The sequence below is a fragment of the Hemicordylus capensis genome, chromosome 3 (genome assembly GCF_027244095.1).
Source record: "Hemicordylus capensis ecotype Gifberg chromosome 3, rHemCap1.1.pri, whole genome shotgun sequence".
NCBI lineage: Eukaryota > Metazoa > Chordata > Lepidosauria > Squamata > Cordylidae > Hemicordylus > Hemicordylus capensis.
In genome coordinates this window covers 250726332-250745761 of record NC_069659.1, presented here as the reverse complement: position 1 = coordinate 250745761, position 19430 = coordinate 250726332, and the positions used below count along the sequence as shown (strand labels likewise).

Here is a 19430-nt window from a genome sequence, read left to right as displayed (position 1 = left end):
AATGTAGCTGTACCTGTATCGTCTTTATGCAAGCGGTTGTAGACAAGCTGGAGAGAGAAATCTCTGGATACAGAAGTTATTGCTTCTTCTTGAAAGATATTCAGAGCTTCCAAAGGTAACTCCATAAGAAATTTGTCTGCCAGTAGTATAATGCATTCTCCCATATCCTCAGCACCAGCTGAAAATAAGAAAAACCAGGCAGAGTAGTAATTCCCAATAAAAACAGTAATACTAAGAACCGTGTTGAAAGGAAAGCCATTTCCTTATGTTCAATTATACAAAGCCTCTACTCCATCATATTCCTACATAAAATTAAGAGGTAAATGTGGCCTCTTCACTTGAAAACACATTGGGAAACCTCTGAGGATATAGTGCACTGAATCATGGAGGCTACAAGATTCCTTGGCTTGGGAAAATAGAACAATGATATAGCGAATTAATAGTGAGTCAACATCTTTCCCCCCCACCCAAACATAATGGATGCATTCAGATGTACAGGTTATTCACGGTCCCAGCACCTATTCGCATATCTGAGATTAGGTCATAGAGACTCAGTTTCTTTATTTGCAAAGTGAAAATATTTTAGTGAAAATATTTTAGTGAAAAGTGAAATTATTTTAGCCTAACTGTAGTTCTTGAGTGGCCAGAAATGACTTCTGATGTCATTTCCTGATGCCATTTTGTGGCTCTTTTCAGCAAGCAAGCAAGCAAGCAAGCAAGCAAGCAAGCAAAAAAACCAAAAATGGGAGGATTTGTAAGTTTGGGGGCATTGTTGGAGAGCTGGAGAGCAAGGTACTGTGCTTATTTCTGTTCATCCCTGCTTTTTCCTATGATTTTCAGCACAATTCAGTGTACTTAGGATCCTAACCCTACAATCTGTTGTCTTGTTTTTATGCCTGTTTTTAGCCTGATGTTTTTACTGCTTTTTACTGTATGTTTTTAATTTTTGTAAACCGCCTTGGGGTTTTCTTTTAACGAAAGGCGATATAAAAATGTAAAAACAAATAAATAAATAAATATCCAAAGAGTTAAGAGAAAACCTTTTTCACTATGAGCTCCATCGCCCATTTGAGATCATCTGGAGAGGTTTGTCTGTGCCACCAGTTCATATGGTGGTTATGCAGGGACAGGCCTTCTGTTGCCAAGCTAAAACTCTGGAATGTGCTCCCTGATGAAATAAGAGCCTCCCTATCTCTGACAACTTTTGAAAAGTCTTTTGAACTTTTCAACTTTTGAAAATAAACACATTTATTCACCCAAGCTTTTTAACTAGACCTGTGGTTTTAAATTGTTTTAAGGTTTTAATTCATGTTTTCATTTGTTTATGTTTTTGTAAACCTCCAAGAGACAAAGTCTGGGGTGTTGTACAAATATAACAAACAAACAAACAAATAATAAAGGTCTCTTTATATGCAGCTTCGTTATCCATGGAAATAAGCAGGAATGGAACTCCCATGAATAAAGAGGGCCTCCTGTACCAGCAAGCCATGGCAAAGCAGACAGGAAACCATGGTTACTTTGTGCAAAATGGCAAACTATGGTTTGCTACAAATGAGGAATGGAAGCTCCTAAAATACTCTGCCTACACATGGAGGAAAGGGAAGGGAGAGTACATGAGCTCAAGGATAATAATGCTCAGAATGGCAAACTATGGTTTGTTGTTACATCTGAATGTAATTGTTGGTTGTTTTGGTATAATCAGTGCTAGAAATTACATAGCTATGAACACTAATAACTTATACAACTCTGATCATACAATAATGTTTATTGGAAATTTTGTACCAAACTATTTAGCAAGCACATAATTGTAATAATTTGACACAACAAATACAGTTTAAAGGTTAAGACATACCTTGAGCGACAACATTTTTGTCCTTATTTTTAGTTTTTGATTTTCCTGTCTCATTTATTTTGGTCTTTCCTGAGTCAGCTGCTTTAGGTTTTGGTGAGCCACCTCTTTTGGTTTTTCCTGAGTCAGCTGGAGAGACTGCTGGACTTTGCTGCCTGTGGAGATGAAAATCAGATCTTCAAATTACTCCATTTCTAAAAATGCTAATGGAATTAGGTACTTGCAGCCTTATTCATGTAGTCTGTGTTAGCAAAAGCAGTGCTCACAGCATCGTTCCTGGCTTTACATTGCACAGGAAACCCATGTCCTCATAGTTTGATTTAAGTCCCACACAGGTTTGCACTGACATTTGCAGCTCTGATGGTACCAATTATTGCACGTTTCAGTACATAAAGCCTGCTGCTGACCCACCTATAGGCAGTGAGTGCTATAGGGGGCACAGTAAACAAACACATCTCTGAAACATTACTTTCCTCCCTTCAAAAGCCTCTAGCAGTACTGATAAGTGGTCACAACTGGTTACTGGTACCAAAAAAACCAGACATACAGCCAAATCAATTTGAATTGTACACTGGGGATGGTGAAGAATTCATATGATTACTTCTCCACAGGCTAAAGTCTGCACAAACCTATACGATCCAAAATGGCACTCAGCAATAATCTTTCTAGAATGATGTATCCATATAGATGATCATTACAAATTGATTTGGAGAATTACCTGAGCTCAGAGAAATTAAATTGTGACAATACAGGTTCCAGATATTCTTCCATATCTTTTAAGATAGCCTGTAATTCTGATGTAAAATCTTGCTCGTCTTCTTCTTCCACATTCTATTGCATTAAATTAAAAAGCAGAATGTCTATGAAAATGTTAAAATTAAGAGATGCGGGAGTGTGTTGCAGAGGCGTAACTAGGGAAAACGGCACCCGGGGCAAGCACTGAAATGGCGCCCCCCCCACCATACTACATTATACTTAGGTTTTTCCTCACAAGCGCCCGCTGCCGCCGCCAAGCCAGGCCACTGACTGGCCGCCAGGCACCAGCAAAGCAATGGGGGGGGGCACGGGCGGCGCAGAAGGGACTGCTCATGGGGGAGGGGGCACCGACGTGCTCCCTTGACTGCTGCAGCACTGCTGCACTGAGCAGGAAACATTTGTATTAACAAAAAATGTTAAAGAAAAAATTTTAAAAATTTTTTTTTGTCATGGCGGCGCCCCCCACGTGACCAGAAAAGATGGCGCCCGGGGCACGTGCCCCCCTGCCCCCCCTATAGTTACGCCTCTGGTGTGTTGTCATGTGTCAGAAGAGGAATGCTCCCAGCAACTATATTACCCTTTCTGCCCTTTAGCTGTTGGGAGCTCCCCTCCTTGGGCACACTCCTGATGACGACAGGTTAAGGACCCCCCTCACTTATCCACAGCCCTGCTGGGGTCCAGGTATTCCGGCATTTTCACCCAGCACCTTTCTGGCATGATACCAAGAAAGGATGACAACATGTCAAAGCAGCCACATATGTCCGGTCACCAGGACAACCAGGCAGGGTCCAATCGGAAGTGAAGCGGGAAAACTCTCACAAGTCCCAGAAGAGGGCAAGGCCTCATGAAAGCTGGAGACTAGGTGGAGGGACTTTCAAAGGGCAGCAGGAGACCAAAAAGAGATCAGAGGCAGAGGGCAACTTAGTTCCCTGGGAAGGAGCCAGTTGAGAGATGCAGTGTGGGTGGGGGGAGGAGGACTTGAGTGGCGAGTGGGGATGGTGTCATAGCTTATTAGTCAAGCATCTGCTGTGCATGCAAAGGTGCAAGATTCAATCCTTGGCATCTCCAGGTAGGGCTTAGAAAGACTCCTGTCTGAAACCTTGAAGAGTGCTGTCACTCAGGGTTGACAATAAAACAGATTGCTTACCTGTAACAGGTGATCTGGTAGTGATGCCTCGACATTCATAAAAAATGGGTTCTGCGCCCACGCAGGACAACTTCGGGTAGTATTGATTAGCTCCTCGCGTAGTATTGATTAGCTCCTCCTCCTTTTAACTGCCACAGCATGAGCCGTGCAGTACCTATACTGGCAGTTAGGCGTCTGTTGCTCAGTTTCTGAATGACCGTTTGACAGTCTGTAACGACCACAAAACTTTAGCTTCCTAGTTGCTTTTTCTCTGTTGGAATGTAATGCTCCAATTACACTCTGTAGCGGGGCCGGCTGGGAGGGTTTTATGAATGTCGAGGCATCACTACCAGATCACCTGTTACAGGTAAGCAACCTGTTTATCTGGATAGTGATGCCTCAACAGGCATAAAAAATGGGTGAATCACGAGCCGCCAAAATGGAGGAGGGCATTGCATGCTATTGGAGCACCCTCCTTAGCACGGCCCTGCCAAACTGCGCCGCCTCTACAGAGCGAAGGTCTAGTGCATAATGTCTCACAAAGGTTTGATCCGAGGCCCAGGTGGCTGCCATACATATATCCTTGAACTTTATCCCCAAAAGGTGAGCCGTGGAGGCAGCATGAGCCCTTGTAGAATGGGCTCTAAGAGGATGGTGGTGTGACTCCCTGAACATCATAGGGCATCCTAATGAGTTCCACTAGCCAAAAAGACAGCTTTTGGCAGGATGGCTGAAGGCCCCTGTTCTTCCCATTTAAGGCAATGAAAAGATAGTTAGCCTTTCTTATCTCTTTCGTTCTTTGCAGGTAGAAAAGGATGGCCCTGCGTACGTCCAGCTTGTGTAAAGAAGCCTCCAGTGGAGTGGACGGATTGCTGAAAAAGGTAGGTAAGAGAATGTCCGCATTCAGATGAAAATCTGTAACTATCTTCGGACGGAACTCAGGGCCCAAACACATAACCACTCTGTCAGGAAAGAACTGAGTATAAGGCTCATCCATCCGAAGGGCCCGCAACTCGCTCACGCGTCTTGCCGACGTGATAGACACCAAGAACAAAGCCTTTAATGTCACCAATTTTAAAGATGCGGTGGCCACTGGCTCAAAAGGGTCCCCTATTAAAGTCGAGAGAACCAGGGAGAGGCTCCACTTAGTAGATGGTTATCGTACGGGGGAATATAGATTATTCAACCCCCTCAAAAAGTCCTTGCATTTGGGATGAGTGAACACGGTCTTTTGTTCCCAATCTCCATGTCGAGTGGAGATGGCCGCCAAATGTACTCTTATGGACACATTGGCCAACCCACTGGATTTTAAGGAGGTCAGGTATAGTAAAACTTCCCTCACAGTGGCCTGCTTCGGTTGGAAGTGATTATCACTGGCATATAACGAGAATCTTCTCCACTTGGAGAGATAATTTCTCCTAGTTGACTTTCTCCTGGTGTTTTGCAATATTTTCTTCAGTAACCCACTTTCCATGCTGTCAGATTGAGAATAGCCAGCTTGGGATGGAGTATTTGTCCCCCCTGCTGCGAAATCTGGTCCTTCTGACAGGGCAACCTCCTGTACGTATGGTTCGACAGCCGTAGAAGTTGTGGGGACCACGTTTGTCTGGGCCACCAAGGGGCGATCACAATCGCCCTGGTGTTGTCCTGTAGTAGCTTTGCAACAATTCTGTTCAGCAGGGGATATGGAGGGTACAAATAAAACATACTTCGTGTCCACCGGTACTGGAAGGCATCTCCCTTGGATAGGTGGCCCTCTCCCATCCTTGAGCAGTATTGGCTGCATTTCTTGTTCCCTGCTGTTGCAAACAGGTTGACTGTCGGGGTGCCCCAGGCGAGAAATATCTCGTCCAGCAAGTGGGGGTTAAGCTCCCATTCGTGTTGCTGAAGGACAGGAGATCTGCTTAGAGCATCTGCCAGGACATTGTCCTGACCCTTTATGTGTATCACTACTAGGTGTATGCGCCTCGCAATACACCAGTTCCACATCTGGAGCCCCAGATGACATAACGGTCTCGACACTGTCCCTCCTTGGTTGTTCACATAGGCGATTGCGGTAGTATTGTCCATCTGGAGTTGCAATACTCCCTCCTGAATGATGTCTTGGAGAGCTTGTAGTGCCTGGAAGGCAGCCAGAAGTTCCAGGAAATTGATGTGATGGAGCTTTTCCCGCTGAGTCCACTGGCCTTGCACCCTGTGGACTCCCAAATGAGCCCCCCCTCCGAGCATGGATGCATCTGTGGTCAACATGCAAGAGGGTACCGGGGCCTGAAACGGCACCCCCCCCCCCGCATGTTCGCATCCTTCGTCAACCACAGCAAAGAGTCCAGGATTCCGCTTGGGATTAGAAGGGGCATGCTCTGGTGGTTCACATTGGGTCGGAAAACATCCAGGTACCACAACTGCAGCTTCCTCATGCGAAGCTTCGCGTAGCGAACAGTAGTGGTGCAAGAGGCCATCAGCCCCATTAGAACCTGGACCGTTTTGGCCTGTTGTGTCGGAGTGGCATGAAAGAGTAAAACCATATTTTTTATTCGCTGGTATCTGTCTCATGGAAGGAACGCCCTCTGGCAGTCCATGTCCAGCTCCACTCCTACAGTGAGGGAAATAAGTATTTGATCCCCTGCTGATTTTGTCCGTTTACCCTCTGACACAGAAATGACCAGGCTATAATTGGAATGGTAGTTTTACTGTAGCTGTGAGAGACAGAATAACAACAAACAAACCCTCAAAAGCCCAGTGCCCAAAAGTCAGCGATGGATTTGCATTGTAGTGAGGGAAATAAGTATTCGATCCCCTATCAACCAGCAAGATTTCAGGCTCCCAGGTGTCTTTTCACTGTATACAGGTAACGAGTTGAGATGAGGAACACCCTCTGTAAGGGAGTGCTCCTAATCCCAGCTTGTTACAGTACCTGTATAAAAGACACCTGTCCATAGAAGCAAGCAATCACTCAGCTTCCAAACTCACCACCATGCCCAAGACCAAAGAGCTGTGGAAGAATGTCAGGGACAAGGTTGTAGACCTGCACAAGGCTGGACTGGGCTACAAGACTATCGCCAAGCAGCTTGGTGAGAAGGTGACTACAGTTGGCATGATAAATTGCAAATGGAAGAAACACAAAACAACTGTCAATCTCCCTCGGTGTGGGGCTCCATGCAAGATCTCACCTCGTGGAGTTGCAATGATCATGAGAACGGTGACAATGCAGCCCAGAACTACACGGGGGGAACTTGTCAATGATCTCAGGGCAGCTGGAACCATAGTCACCAAGAAAACAATTGGTAACACACTACGCCGTGAAGGACTGAAATCTTGCAGTGCCTGCAAGGTCCCCCTGCTCAAGGCACCACATGTACAGGCCTGTCTGCAGTTTGCCAATGCACATCTGAATGATCCAGAGGAGAACTGGGCGAAAGTGTTGTGGTCAGATGAGACCAAAATTGAGCTCTTTGGCATCAACTCAACTTACCATGTGTGGAGGAGGAGGAATGCTGCCTATGAGCCCAAGAACACCATCCCCACCGTCAAACATGGAGGTGGACACATTATGCTTTGGGGGTGTTTTTCTGCTAAGGGGACAGGACACCTTCACTGCATCGAAGGGACGATGGATGGGACCATGTACCGTCAGATCTTGGGTGAGCACCTCCTTCCCTCAGCCAGGGCATTGAGAATGGGTCGTGGATAGGTATTCCAGCATGACAATGACCCAAAACACACAGCCAAGGCAACAAAGGAGTGGCTCAAGAAGAAGCACATGAAGGTCCTGGAGTGGCCCAGCCAGTCTCCAGACCTTAATCCCATAGAAAATCTGTGGAGGGAGCTGAAGGTTCGGGTTGCCAACCATCAGCCTCGAAACCTTTCTGACTTGGAGAGGATCTGCAAAGAGGAGTGGGACAACATCCCTCCTGGGTTGTGTGCAAACCTGGTGGCCAACTACAAGAAACGTCTGACCTCTGTGATTGCCAACAAGGGTTTTGCCACCAAGTACTAAGACATCTTTTGTGAAGGGATCGAATACTTATTTCCCTCACTACAATGCAAATCCATCGCTGACTTTTGGGCACTGGGCTTTTGAGGGTTTGTTTGTTGTTATTCTGTCTTTCACAGCTACAATAAACCTACCATTCCAATTATAGCCTGGTCATTTCTGTGTCAGAGGGCAAACGGACAAAATCAGCAGGGGAGCAAATACTTATTTCCCTCACTGTATATATATCAGGTGTCTTGCAGGAGTAAGGTGGGACTTTTCTCTGTTTATTCGAATGCCCAGATCATGCAGCAGAGTAGTCACTGTTTGAATCTGTCTGTCCAATAGATCTTTGGTCTGTCCAGTAAGAAGCCAGTTGTCTAGATACGGAAATATCGAGACTCCCTGCATCCGCAGGTAGGCTACGATGACAGCCATACATTTAGTAAACACTCGTGGAGCTGTCACCAGGCCAAAGGGCAGGACATTGTATTGCAATATCTGACTGCCCAGCGTGAAACGTAGATATTTCCTGTGGGACTCCTGAATGCTGACGTGGAAGTAAGCATCCTTCAAATCCAACATCGCAATCCACTGCTCCTGGTGAAGAAGAGGCAGGATTTGCTGCAATGTTATCATCCTGAATTTCGTCGATAAATAGGTTCAGCCACCTGAGATCCATGATCGGACAAATGCCTCCATCCCTCTTGGGTATTTGGAAATACCTCGAATAAAAGCCTTTCAGAGCATGAGCCCACGGTACCGGAGAAATTGCTTCCTTGTCCAGCAGAACCGTGACCTCTTCCTCCAGTGTCTCTGTCTCATACTGTATCCCACTGAACTGAGGAAGAGTCTTGAACTCGATAGCATAACCAGTCCTGATTATACGTAAGGCCCATCCGTCTGATGTTATATGTTGCCATGCTTGGGCATGGCTTGTCAGTTTGATGGTGCATCTGGTTTGCAACAAGGTGATGTTGGTCCTTGTGGTTCTGTAGGGTAAGCTTGGTGGTTCCGGTAGTTGAGATTCCGGCAATTGTGGGCTCTGTGAACAATCAAAGATGTTGTTTTGGTTGTTGAGCAGCTTTATTGTGGCCCTACTGTTCTGACTTATTCTTTTGTGTGTAATTTCTGCGATTGTATCGATTATACGGTTTCTTATATTCCTTGCGCTCATACCTCCTGTAGGAGCTTTGTTTTGGCTGATATGGCTGAAACTTATTATTTGTAAAACGCTGTGCTGCGAACGTCTTCGCTGTATACTTAGACTTCTTCAAATGTTCCAAAGTATCATCTGTTTGTTCTGCAAACAGGCCTTTCCCATCAAATGGTAAAGACTCAATGCGGTCACGCATATCCTGCATCAAAGTGGTCGAGCGGAGCCATGCATGCCGTCACAACATCACAGCAGTTGTCAGAGTGCGCGATTCCGACTCTGCCAAGTGCTTGGCATTTGCCAATTGCTGTTTACTTTGCAAGACAAGCTATGTAATTCGAGATCTTAACAGACAGGCAAGCCATGGAATAAGCCTTCCTAGCAAGCACATCTAGCTTCCTGCCTTCCTTGTCTGCCGGTGTAGTATGTCTCCTTCCCGATTTTCCCGAAGAGTTGCAATCGATCACCAGTGAATTAGGAACTGGATGAGTTAGCAAATATTCATTGTCCTGCTCCCTTATTCTGTATAGAGACTCCAGACGTTTGGAGGTAGTTGTTGAAGTCTGTAAGACTTCCCATGCCGCCTTTGCCGCCTTGGTGATCACTGGGAGCATAGGCAGGAAAACCGGCTGCGAGCCAGAAGATTTTTTCAAAAAAATTGTAAACAGGGTCATCCACATCTGTTGTTTTCTGTGAGAAATCGAGACCCAGTACCTCAGCTATTTCAGCAACCTGCTGATTGTAAGATCTCATTTCCTCCGTAGGTGAATCTGTTGGACGAGGAACGACATCTGGACTGGGATCCTTTGGAAGCTGATCATCGGTATCATCCTTTGTGTTGTCTGAATCGTCCTTCGGGTCATCATCTGTGGAATCCGAAGGGTACTCCTCCTCATCAGAGGAGGATAGCGCATCATCAGGTAAGACAGTCTCTGCAGGCAAGGGTCTCCTATGACTAGCATGCGGCATTAAAGTGGCTGGCGTAGACAGAGGAGGTAACGAGGTCTGAATTGACACTGACCTGATAGGGCAGGATAGAGGGATGGCAGCTTGCACTGCCGAATCATGTACAGGTGGCCTGATAACACGTGGCTCCAAAGTCTGAACCGCAGTGCTAATGCCCCTGGGTACACCCTCCAAAGGAGTGTGAGTCTGAATAGAAACCGAAGCGCAAGGCAAAACGCCTGGAGTGGTCTGTGTCATGACTGTCAAAGAGTGCTCCGAGAGTAAGGGTCTCTTTAACCTTTCAGACTGCCACTCCTTATACATAGTAAACTCTGCAGGAGATAATGTAAGACAAGTATCTCCCCATCCTCCCAATGGGCATAAACCTATCGGTGTCCTCTTTGATGGAGTGATTGAAGGTATCCTGGGAGGAGGAAGACTTTCCATGTCATCTTCAACATCAAGCCCCTGGGATATAAATCCCTGGAAAGTAGAGGTCGAAGGAGATGTATTATCAGACTGAAGGAGCTGTAGGAGGTCAGGGTCAATATCAATTTCCCCCTCCGCTGGTGCTATCTCAATCTGCATTCCACTATCCAGAGAGTCCAGCTCAGCCCATGTAGGAATCATAGTGTCCCGATCTATAGGGGATGATTCTGCAGTGTGGCTTGTAGCACTTCCTGATGCAGAAGAAGCGGCTGCTGCCAACATCTGGGATGTTTCCCTATCCAGAAAGCCTATCGACGTCGAAGGAGCGCTTTTCTCTTTTGATCTCGTGGAGCTCTTGCTTCTAGCCTTGCCGGTATCCACCCTATGTCGAGTTGGATTCTTTTCAGCTGGCATCGAGTTTGGGGTTACAGGTGACTGACGTGGAGTCGGGGCAGGAGATAAAGACTTTGCTCTGCCCCTCTGCGGCTCATTCTGGAGACCCGATGGCGATGGGGTGGTGTGCCGTGAAGTCGGAGCTGCCTTATGCTTCTTCTTTACTGCATGTGCTGGCGGCAAAGAGCAAGGGCGCTTCAGGCTTCTACCCTTCAGTGCCGAGGGCTCTTTGAATAAGCCTGGCATAGTCGATTTCAGGGAGGTCCCCATAACGTCATTAGCCATGTCCGAGGGTTTAGACTGTGTAACAGCAGCCCTTGGCAAGGAGGAGGAGGTAGACGGGCGAAGTGCGTCCTCCATTAAAGAGACTTTCAGTCGTGCCGCCCTGTTCTTCAGGGTCTGTTTTGAAAATGTTTTACATATAGGGCAAGCAGTTGTGGAGTGCTCTTCCCACAGGCAGAGGAAACAAAGTTGATGGCCGTCAGTTGACGGAAGCTTTGCTCTGCAGCGGACACACCATTTAAAGGTGTTTTTTTCTCTTAGAGGTGCACTCATGAGTAAAGGCGTCAGTGGCTGTTAGGGACTGCCGTTACCAATTTATTAGGTTTAGTAAGGGACAGAGCTGAATAAGTCCGAAAGGGGCAGAGCCAGAACGATTGAGTTTCCCGCTCGTCCCTTGCCGTTCCGTGAGTGAAGGTATCCCCTTGAGTAAACTAAATCAGTTCCGTGTCAGTTCATGAGTAAATGTATCCTTTAAAGTAAGCTAAGTCCGTTCATGTGGTTTACTAAGGAGCAGTTGAATTGTCCTAAAGTCGATACACTGGTAAGTAAACCCTCCCGCGCTCTTAAACCTACCCCCCACCACAGTGCCGGACCACAGTGTGGCGGTTCCATGCACACCCCTACCGAGGAGCAACAAAGTTTCCGAGGTCCTAACTCATAGACGGTCAGAAAGAAACTGAGCAACAGACACCTGCCAGTATAGGTACTGCACGGCTCGTGCTGTGGCAGTTAAAAGGCGTCGTGAGGAGCTAATCAATACTACCTGAAGTTGTCCTGTGCGGGCACAGAACCCATTTTTTATGCCTGTTGAGGCATCACTATCCGGATCTGAGCTAGAAGCAGGGCTGTCCTTAGAGAGCTCTGGCAGGGTGCGGGGGAAATCAGCCAGTGCGGGGGCCCCCTTACAGTTAATTCTAATGGGGGTTAAAAGAGCAGGGCCTGGGGTGGTCACCCTGCTTGCCATGGCCTGAGGACAGCCCTGGCTAGAAGGGCCAATACTTTAGCTCAATATAAGGCAGCTTCCTATGAACCCCCTTTCCTCTAATACTGAGGTCTCCTGTGGCATGCGTATATAGCAACCGTAATCAGATATAAATAGAACCACAGCAAATTAGTGATCAATTCCAGCTATAAAAAACAATTACTTTTAATCACTTAGCATGTTATGCTTCATTATTTTTATGCATGCATTACTTACTTTGATAACAAGTTCTCTAGAAAAAATATTGGTGCTTTAATTGTAATGGCAATATATATTCATGAAACAATTCCTTAGGAAGTATTCTTGCTGACATTAATGAAACTATTCTGGACATCAATTTACATTGGCTGACATGGTGAAGAAAATTTCTCAAATTAGTTCCATTGAAATTAAAATGAAAATTAGGTAATGCCATTGTATCTAGAATAGTTAGAACCATTTCAAGAGAAAATAAGTAGTGACTGAATCCTGCTATGCTAACTCTTTATTTGTTCAATATAACCCCACCCCCAGTAAACAAAATCAGCAGTACTAGTGATTATGTTTGCTTACCATTTCTAACTTGGCAGATGACTGCTGCCAGTTTTGGAACTCAGTTTTGTCTTCTGGAGTTTTGTTTGGCCCTGTTTGCTCCAGAAGATCCTCCATTCTGTCTTCTTTGAGAACCTTTATTCTTTCCAACAAATTCATGAATGTTTCAGAGTTCACAGGAGATCGCACAATTTTAGCCTGCACTGATGATAATATAAAATATAAGCCTGTTGTAACTTTTAAAAAATGTAACTTAAAAAAAGAAAAGAAAATTGCTTCTTCATTTTTCCTATCCTTATTTGTGTGGCATATGACTATAGAATAGATCTAAGGTACAAGAAAGAATGAATCCTTGTAGTAATGATTCAGTAAATTAGATGTCAGATTAATATAATCTGTATTTATATATCTAGTATTTATATATCTAGATAACTACTCATGAGGGCTGCATGAATCATGAGGCTGGAGTGGCACAATCCTGATACCTCACTGTGCAGAGTGACTGCAGTCTGCACAGGACTTCACATTGATTAATTTCAGCATTATGAACTGCATTTGTATTAAAACTAGAGCAGAACTTAAAGAGCTAGGTGCTTTTTGCTGAAGCTTTTTGCATGAAAAATGCCCCCTTTCCCAGCAATTTTGGGAAAAGGGTGACAAAAAGGGGCACACGTGTTCATTCTGAAGGCAGAAAGCAATGCACTCACTCTTCCATGGCTTTTTTATTTTGTCACACAGCAAAATCTGATGGGCTTTTTGGAAGAGCCCTGGTGGGGGAAAAGCAGCTGGGCACGGGCTGGCAGGTAGGCAGCGCTTTCCCTGCCCCTTAAATGACCCCTCCGCCCTCCCGGAGTGCATGGAACTGGTTCTGTGCACATCCCTATTCAAATGTGAACATTCCATGCAGCCCTACAACAAAAAACAAGTTGCTTACCTGTAACTGATGATCTGGTAGAGATCCGTCGATATCTATAATAATGGGTTCTGCGCCTGCACAGGAGCCATGCGGTAGCCATGCCTGAGCCAGTCGAAGCGCCTAGGCCATGCCCCCACGCCAGAGCGTGCTATTTCAGCTGTGCCCATGGCACGAAGTCCCTCAGTTCTTGGATGACCACCATGGAGGACGACCATCCAAGTAAGCAGGGGAATTCATCCAAGGTGGACGATAGAGTCAATGGCAAGGGCTTGCACACCTGCATACACATAGACGCAGCACTACTGCAGAGTGGAGGTCGGGAGGGTCTTATGGATATCAATGGAACTCTACCAGATCATCAGTTACAGGTAAGCAACCTGTTTATCTGGCTCAAGATCCGTCAATGCCCATAAGAATGGGTGTTTAGCAAGCTCCATTAGGAGGATGGTAGCAGTAGTAGCTATTGCAACACCAGTTTTAATACACTCATCTTGAAAGTGGCCTCCACAGCAGAACGTACATCTTTGGCGTAGTGCTCCACAAAGGGAGACTCTGAGGACCAGGTAGCTGCTTTGCAGATGTTCTCAAAAGACTAGCTGTGGGTATTGCAGTTTTGGTGTCCTCTACGCTCCATACTAAAGCTAATATAATTGAATCTCTAGAATCAGAGGCCTTGGCTGTGCTTTTTAAAGTGGACAATTTTAAATTTATTTTGATAAATGTTTATCAAAAGCTAGCTCCAGCTAGCTCTCGTTCTTATAAAGAGAGCTCGTGGACCAAGTTGGAGAAATTTACTGCAGATATTCGAACCACTTTTAGTGATATTCATCTGATTTGGGTGGGGGATTTTAATGCGCGAGTGGGTCCAGATGACGCCACTACTTTTGGGAAATATCATCATTTTCCACTTCTCCCCCCAACTCCTTTTTCGCTTTTGGTTAGACAATCAAAAGACACTAGGTGTGATTTTCGGGGGTTTAATCTCTTGCTACTGGCCATGAAGGAGGATTTATGGCTGCTTAATGGCTCAGTTCCTTCGGATTTTCCGGCGGAATATACGCATTGGGTGGGGGCGAAAAGATCTTTAATCGATTATGTTGCTGTTTCCTCCAGGATGTTGTCCAGGGTTTTGAATTTCCAGATTATCCCCAGACTTGAAAGCGATCATCACCCTATGCTTCTGAAGTTTTGGTTGGGTGTTTGCTCAAGAGATGCAGCTGGACTGGTGGTAGGAGAATTTAGGAATATTAGTCATCAAAGATTGAGGTGGTCTGAGGAACTCGCCACACGAGTTGCTAATGTGCTTGGGTCAGCAGAGGCATGTAGTTTATGGGAAGCAATTATAACAGGATCTATTGGCTCCCAGAGGTGTTCAATGTTAGATCATTTTTCTTCAGTCTTAGCACTGTTGTGCCCAGTTTTTGTCACCTCAGTATATCCAAGTAAAAATCCAAATCATGCCAAGTCTTTTTCTCATTCCTGGTTTGATCGCGGTTGTTGTATTGCCAAAAATAACGCACTTAGGGCCTTTTTAACTTATAGAAGAGCACCTTCTTTGGAAAATAGGCAAAGGGCGCTCTTGATGAAATCCGCCTATAAGAGGTTGCTTAGGGAGAAGGAGGCACAAGCCGTTAACAAAAACCAGCTTAATTTAATTGAGGCCGCTAGGGCTAACGATCAGTCTAAGTTTTGGAGGCTTGTTTCACCTGCTCTGTTGAAAACACCTACACTTCCAGCTTCTGTGATTCCAGCTCAGGTTTGGGAACAACATTTCCTAAAGTTTTATAGTAAGGCTGATCATACGGTTTATTATGCTGAGCAACTAAGTGGAGATACTCTTAGGTGAAACCCAGTCTCCTGTTCAGAGATTGAAAAACTTATCCAGAAATTTAGTAATGGCAAAGCCTCTGGTAGTGATAACATTTCTATTGAGGCTATCAGAGCGAATCTTGATTGGTGGGTCCCCGTTTTAGCCTCATTATTTACCTATATAGATACAACTGCTAACATATCCAGCGACTGAAGCCTTGCTATAATAATTCCTCTTTATTAAAAAGGTAGGCGTGAGGACCCAGCCAACTATTGTCCCATTAGCTTACTTAATGTTATTAGTAAAATTTATGCAAGGCATCTTTTGATAAAACCTCTAGACTGGATCGAGGCAAATAACATTTTAGCTATCAAGCAGGCAGGCTTTCGGGAGGGCCATTCCACTACGGAACATGCTTTTACCCTTCAATTTCTGGCAGAGAAGTATTCTAGGTTCCCAGGTTCAGCACTTTATGTAGCATTCATTGATATTAAAGCTGCATTTGATTTGGTTTCTAGAGAGAGACTGTGGTCTAAACTGGAAGCTCTTGGAATAGATAAAAGATTACTCAAACTTATTGTTAGTCTGCATAAGCCTACTTATTTGAAAGTTGGTTATGGCCCAACTAGACAGTTAACATCGGGAATTCCAACTTTTAGAGGAGTACATCAGGGCTGTATACTTGCTCCTACTTTGTTCAACATCTATGTTAATTCTGTGGTTACTTGTTTGTCCACCCTTTCTATTCATCCACCAAAGTTAGCTGATAGGCATGTCTCCATATTATTATATGCGGATGACATGGCTATTATGTCGCAAACACCTGTAGGCCTTAAGTGTGCCCTAAGACTGTTCTCATCGTTTTGTAACCAAGAGTCTATTGAAATAAATGATAGTAAAACTAAAGTCTTAGTGTTCGCCAAGCAAGCTAGGCATTATAATTGGTCCATACAAGGACACAAAATTGAGCAGGTTAATTCCTTTAAATATCTGGGAATTACGTTTCACTCTGTTGGCTCTAGCAATGCCCATTTTAACTCCATCAGGCAGTCTGCTCAATTGGTTGTAAATAAGATCAAATCTTATCATTTTACACATGGTGTTGCTTTTATACCTGCGACAGTGAGACTTTATACAGCCAAAGTACTGCCTTTGCTCTTATATGGAGCCCAACTGGGGCCTGCAAGTAATTTTGCCCTACTGGAGGCTATCCAGACTAAGTTCATTAGATGCATTTTGCAGGTGCTGTGTTGTGCTCCGAATGCTGTCATCAGAAGAGAAGTTGGGCTTATTAGGCTGGAATCCTTATATTGGTTCTGTATTTTTCGATTTTGGTTAAAACTGAGTTTTGGATAGGCAGGTTTAGCCTCTTTGGCTATGAATGATGGTTTTAATTCGAGCTGGAAACTCTGTTGCCAGATTTGGCTTTTTAAAAGCCAAATTTTGGGTTACGGCCCATTTGACTTATGAGTATACCCCTTAGGTTCTGGCCACACTGGAATGAGTTGTGTTGAGTAAATTTTCTTTTTTTGGCCTCTCCGTAGAGGATTTGCATACTGTAGAAATTGAGCAAGCCAGGAAGTTAGTTAAGCAACATGTCCTGGATATAGAAGTTCAACAAGAAGGTGCATGGATCAAACAGGGTTTATACTTAGGGAGTCAAGCTATTAATATTACACCAGCTAAGTACTTTGATGTGGTGCTTGTCCCTAAATTTAGATGAGCCCTCACTTTAGCGTGTTTAAATGTTCTTCCTACAGCAGTATTGGATGGCAGGTTTAAGGGAGTTCTGCTATTTTTACGACTTTGCCCATGTGGCAAAGGGGTTATAGAATCCACTTCGCATGTTATTCTTTATTGTGATTTTAAAGTGAACCCCGTTTAAGACTTATATCTCCTATGTTAGATAATTTGCTTGGCCAGTCTGAAGAATTTTATTTAAATTATCTTTTAACTAATGTGGACACTGATATTATCTCTGTTATGGCCAGGTTTTGTTATATTATTTGTAAAATACGTACTGGTTTATTGTAAATGTTTGCTGGTCAATGACCGAATAAACTTATATATATCTATCTGTCCTCAAAAGTCACCCCAGAAAGGTGTGCAGCTGAGGAAGCATGTGCCCTGATGGAATGGGCTTTTATAGCTTCCGGTGGTGTTTCGTTCTGCATTTCGTAAGGAAACAGTATGAGTTCAACTAGCCATCTCGATAACCGTTGACGGGAGATGGGGTTGCTCTTAGTAGGGCCCTTGTAAGATATAAACAGACGGGTAGAGGTACGAAAGTCCTTAGTTCGTAACATGTAGTATAACAGAGGCCGGTGAACATCCATGGCATGCAGAGATCATTCCAGGGCAGAAGTGGGGTCTCTGAAGAAAGTAGGGAGGATGATGTCCTGATTGAGATGAAAATTGGACACTACCTTTGGAAGGAATGAGGGATCCAGGTGCATATGGACCTTGTCCGGATAGAAGGCTGTATATGGAGAATCCATCCTTAGGGCTGTTAATTCGCTCACACATCTGGCTGTAGAGATGGCAATCAAGAAGGCCATTTTCCAAGATACCAGCTTCAAGGAGGATGTGCCTATGGGCTCAAAGGGAGCTTGGGTAAGCGAAGATAGGACTAAGGACAGGCTAGGTGATTCTACTGGTGGCTTGACTGGTGGAACATGCAAAACTCCTTTCAGGAAAGCGTTGCTCAATGGATGTGGATGCAGCGAGGATAAGGCAGCCAGGTGAACTTTCAACGAGACATTGGCCACTCCCTTGGTCTTTAGAGTTGTGAGTTATCGCAGGACCTCCCGTACTGAAGCCCTTTTGGGAAGAAAACCCTTGGAGCGGGCATATGTTTTGAACTGGCACCATTTGCTCAAGTAATTACGCCATGTGGATGTTTTCTGCTGGTTAAGTAGGATGTGGTTCAGCAGATTATCAGCCAGGCGGTCAGGCGGAGAGTTTGGATGTCTAGATGGAGAATGCGACCTCCGTCTTGTGTGAGGAGATCTAGGTGGTAAGGCAGGTGTTGGTAGCAATTCCTGGACAGTCTGCGTACCTGTGGAAACCAGATTTGTCTTGGCCACCACTGTGTTACCAAGATGCTGCTGGTTGGTTCTGCAAGAAGGCGCACCACCACTCTGGGTATCAATGGAAGAGGAGGAAACATGTACGGCATCTCCTGTGACCAGTCTAGTTGGAAAGTATCCCCCAGAAAGTGAGAGTTGTGGCCCGCACTGGTGCAATAGTGGGGCAGTTTCGCATTTGTGGAGCAGGCAAATAGGTCTATAGTGGGGTACATCCATATGTCAGAGAGGGGCCAGGACTTCTGTCTGAAGCTCCCATTTGTGCTGTCAGTCCTGAAGGAAGACCCGACTGAGGTTGTCTGCTAAGGTGTTCTTTAGACCTTTGATGTGTACTGCCAGTGGGGTAATCTGATGCTGAATGCACTAGTGCCACAACTGGACACCCAGGGCACAGAGACTGCGGGATACCACCCTGACCTGCCAGATTATGTAGGCTTGTGCCGTCGTGTTGGACTTGGACAATCCTTCCTTTTAGAATTGGTAAAAATGCCTGCATTGCTTGGAAAACTGCCAAGAGTTCCAGGAAACTGATGTACAGTAGGGCCCGACGCAGGGACCATCTCCCCTGGATCTTGTGGTTGTTGCAATATGCCCCTCAACCTTGCAGGGATGTATCTGTGGCCAGCCAGACAGATGGAGAACAAGGTTGAAATGGGACTCCACTGAGTAGGTTTCTGCATTGTGTCCACCAGGATAGTCAGTGGAGAACCTGTGGTGGTATCTGCGAATGCTTCCACTGGCTGTCCCTGGTAGGGTGGAAAACTGACAGGAGCCAAAGTTGCAGCTTTCACATTTTTAGCCAGGCAAAATGGATGACCGTGTTGCAGGAGGCCATCAGCCCTAGAAGTCACTGTATCCTTTGGGCTGGCTGCAGGGGCTGTTGTTGGAAGAGTGATAAAAGGTCCAGAATGCAAGTGTATCTGTCCTCTGGCAAGTATGCTCTCTGTTCTCTGGCATCCAGAATGGCCCCTATGTAAGAGATTATGGGCACAGGCTGATGAGACTTTTTCCACTCAACCTGGATATCCAGTTCTCGTAGAAGGTCCAATACATAACAGATGTGCAAAAGAAACTTGTCTTTGTGTTTTGCTGTCATAAGCCAATTGTCTAAGTAAGGGTATATGGAGATTCCTCTGGTTCTCAAATGTGCAATCACCACCGCCATGCTTTTTGTAAAAACCCTCGGTGTGGTGGAC

General features: G+C 45.2%; 1 protein-coding gene across 15 annotated transcripts in view; it reads right to left on the bottom strand.

The window, feature by feature from the left end:
• The window catches only part of CFAP46 (cilia and flagella associated protein 46), a 252958-nt gene that overhangs the window by 41489 nt on the left and 192039 nt on the right, over positions 1-19430 (bottom strand). For 14 of the 15 annotated variants that reach the window (XM_053308139.1, XM_053308141.1, XM_053308145.1 and 11 more), the window contains exons 50-53: positions 12444-12625; positions 2568-2680; positions 1853-2004; positions 14-178 (exon numbers count right to left, since the gene is read on the bottom strand). In XM_053308139.1, coding sequence (XP_053164114.1) covers positions 14-178; positions 1853-2004; positions 2568-2680; positions 12444-12625 — 612 coding nt within the window. Of the gene's footprint in view, positions 1-13; positions 179-1852; positions 2005-2567; positions 2681-12443; positions 12626-19430 lie in introns of those variants that run through there. The other variant, XM_053308149.1, reaches the window with a different exon arrangement.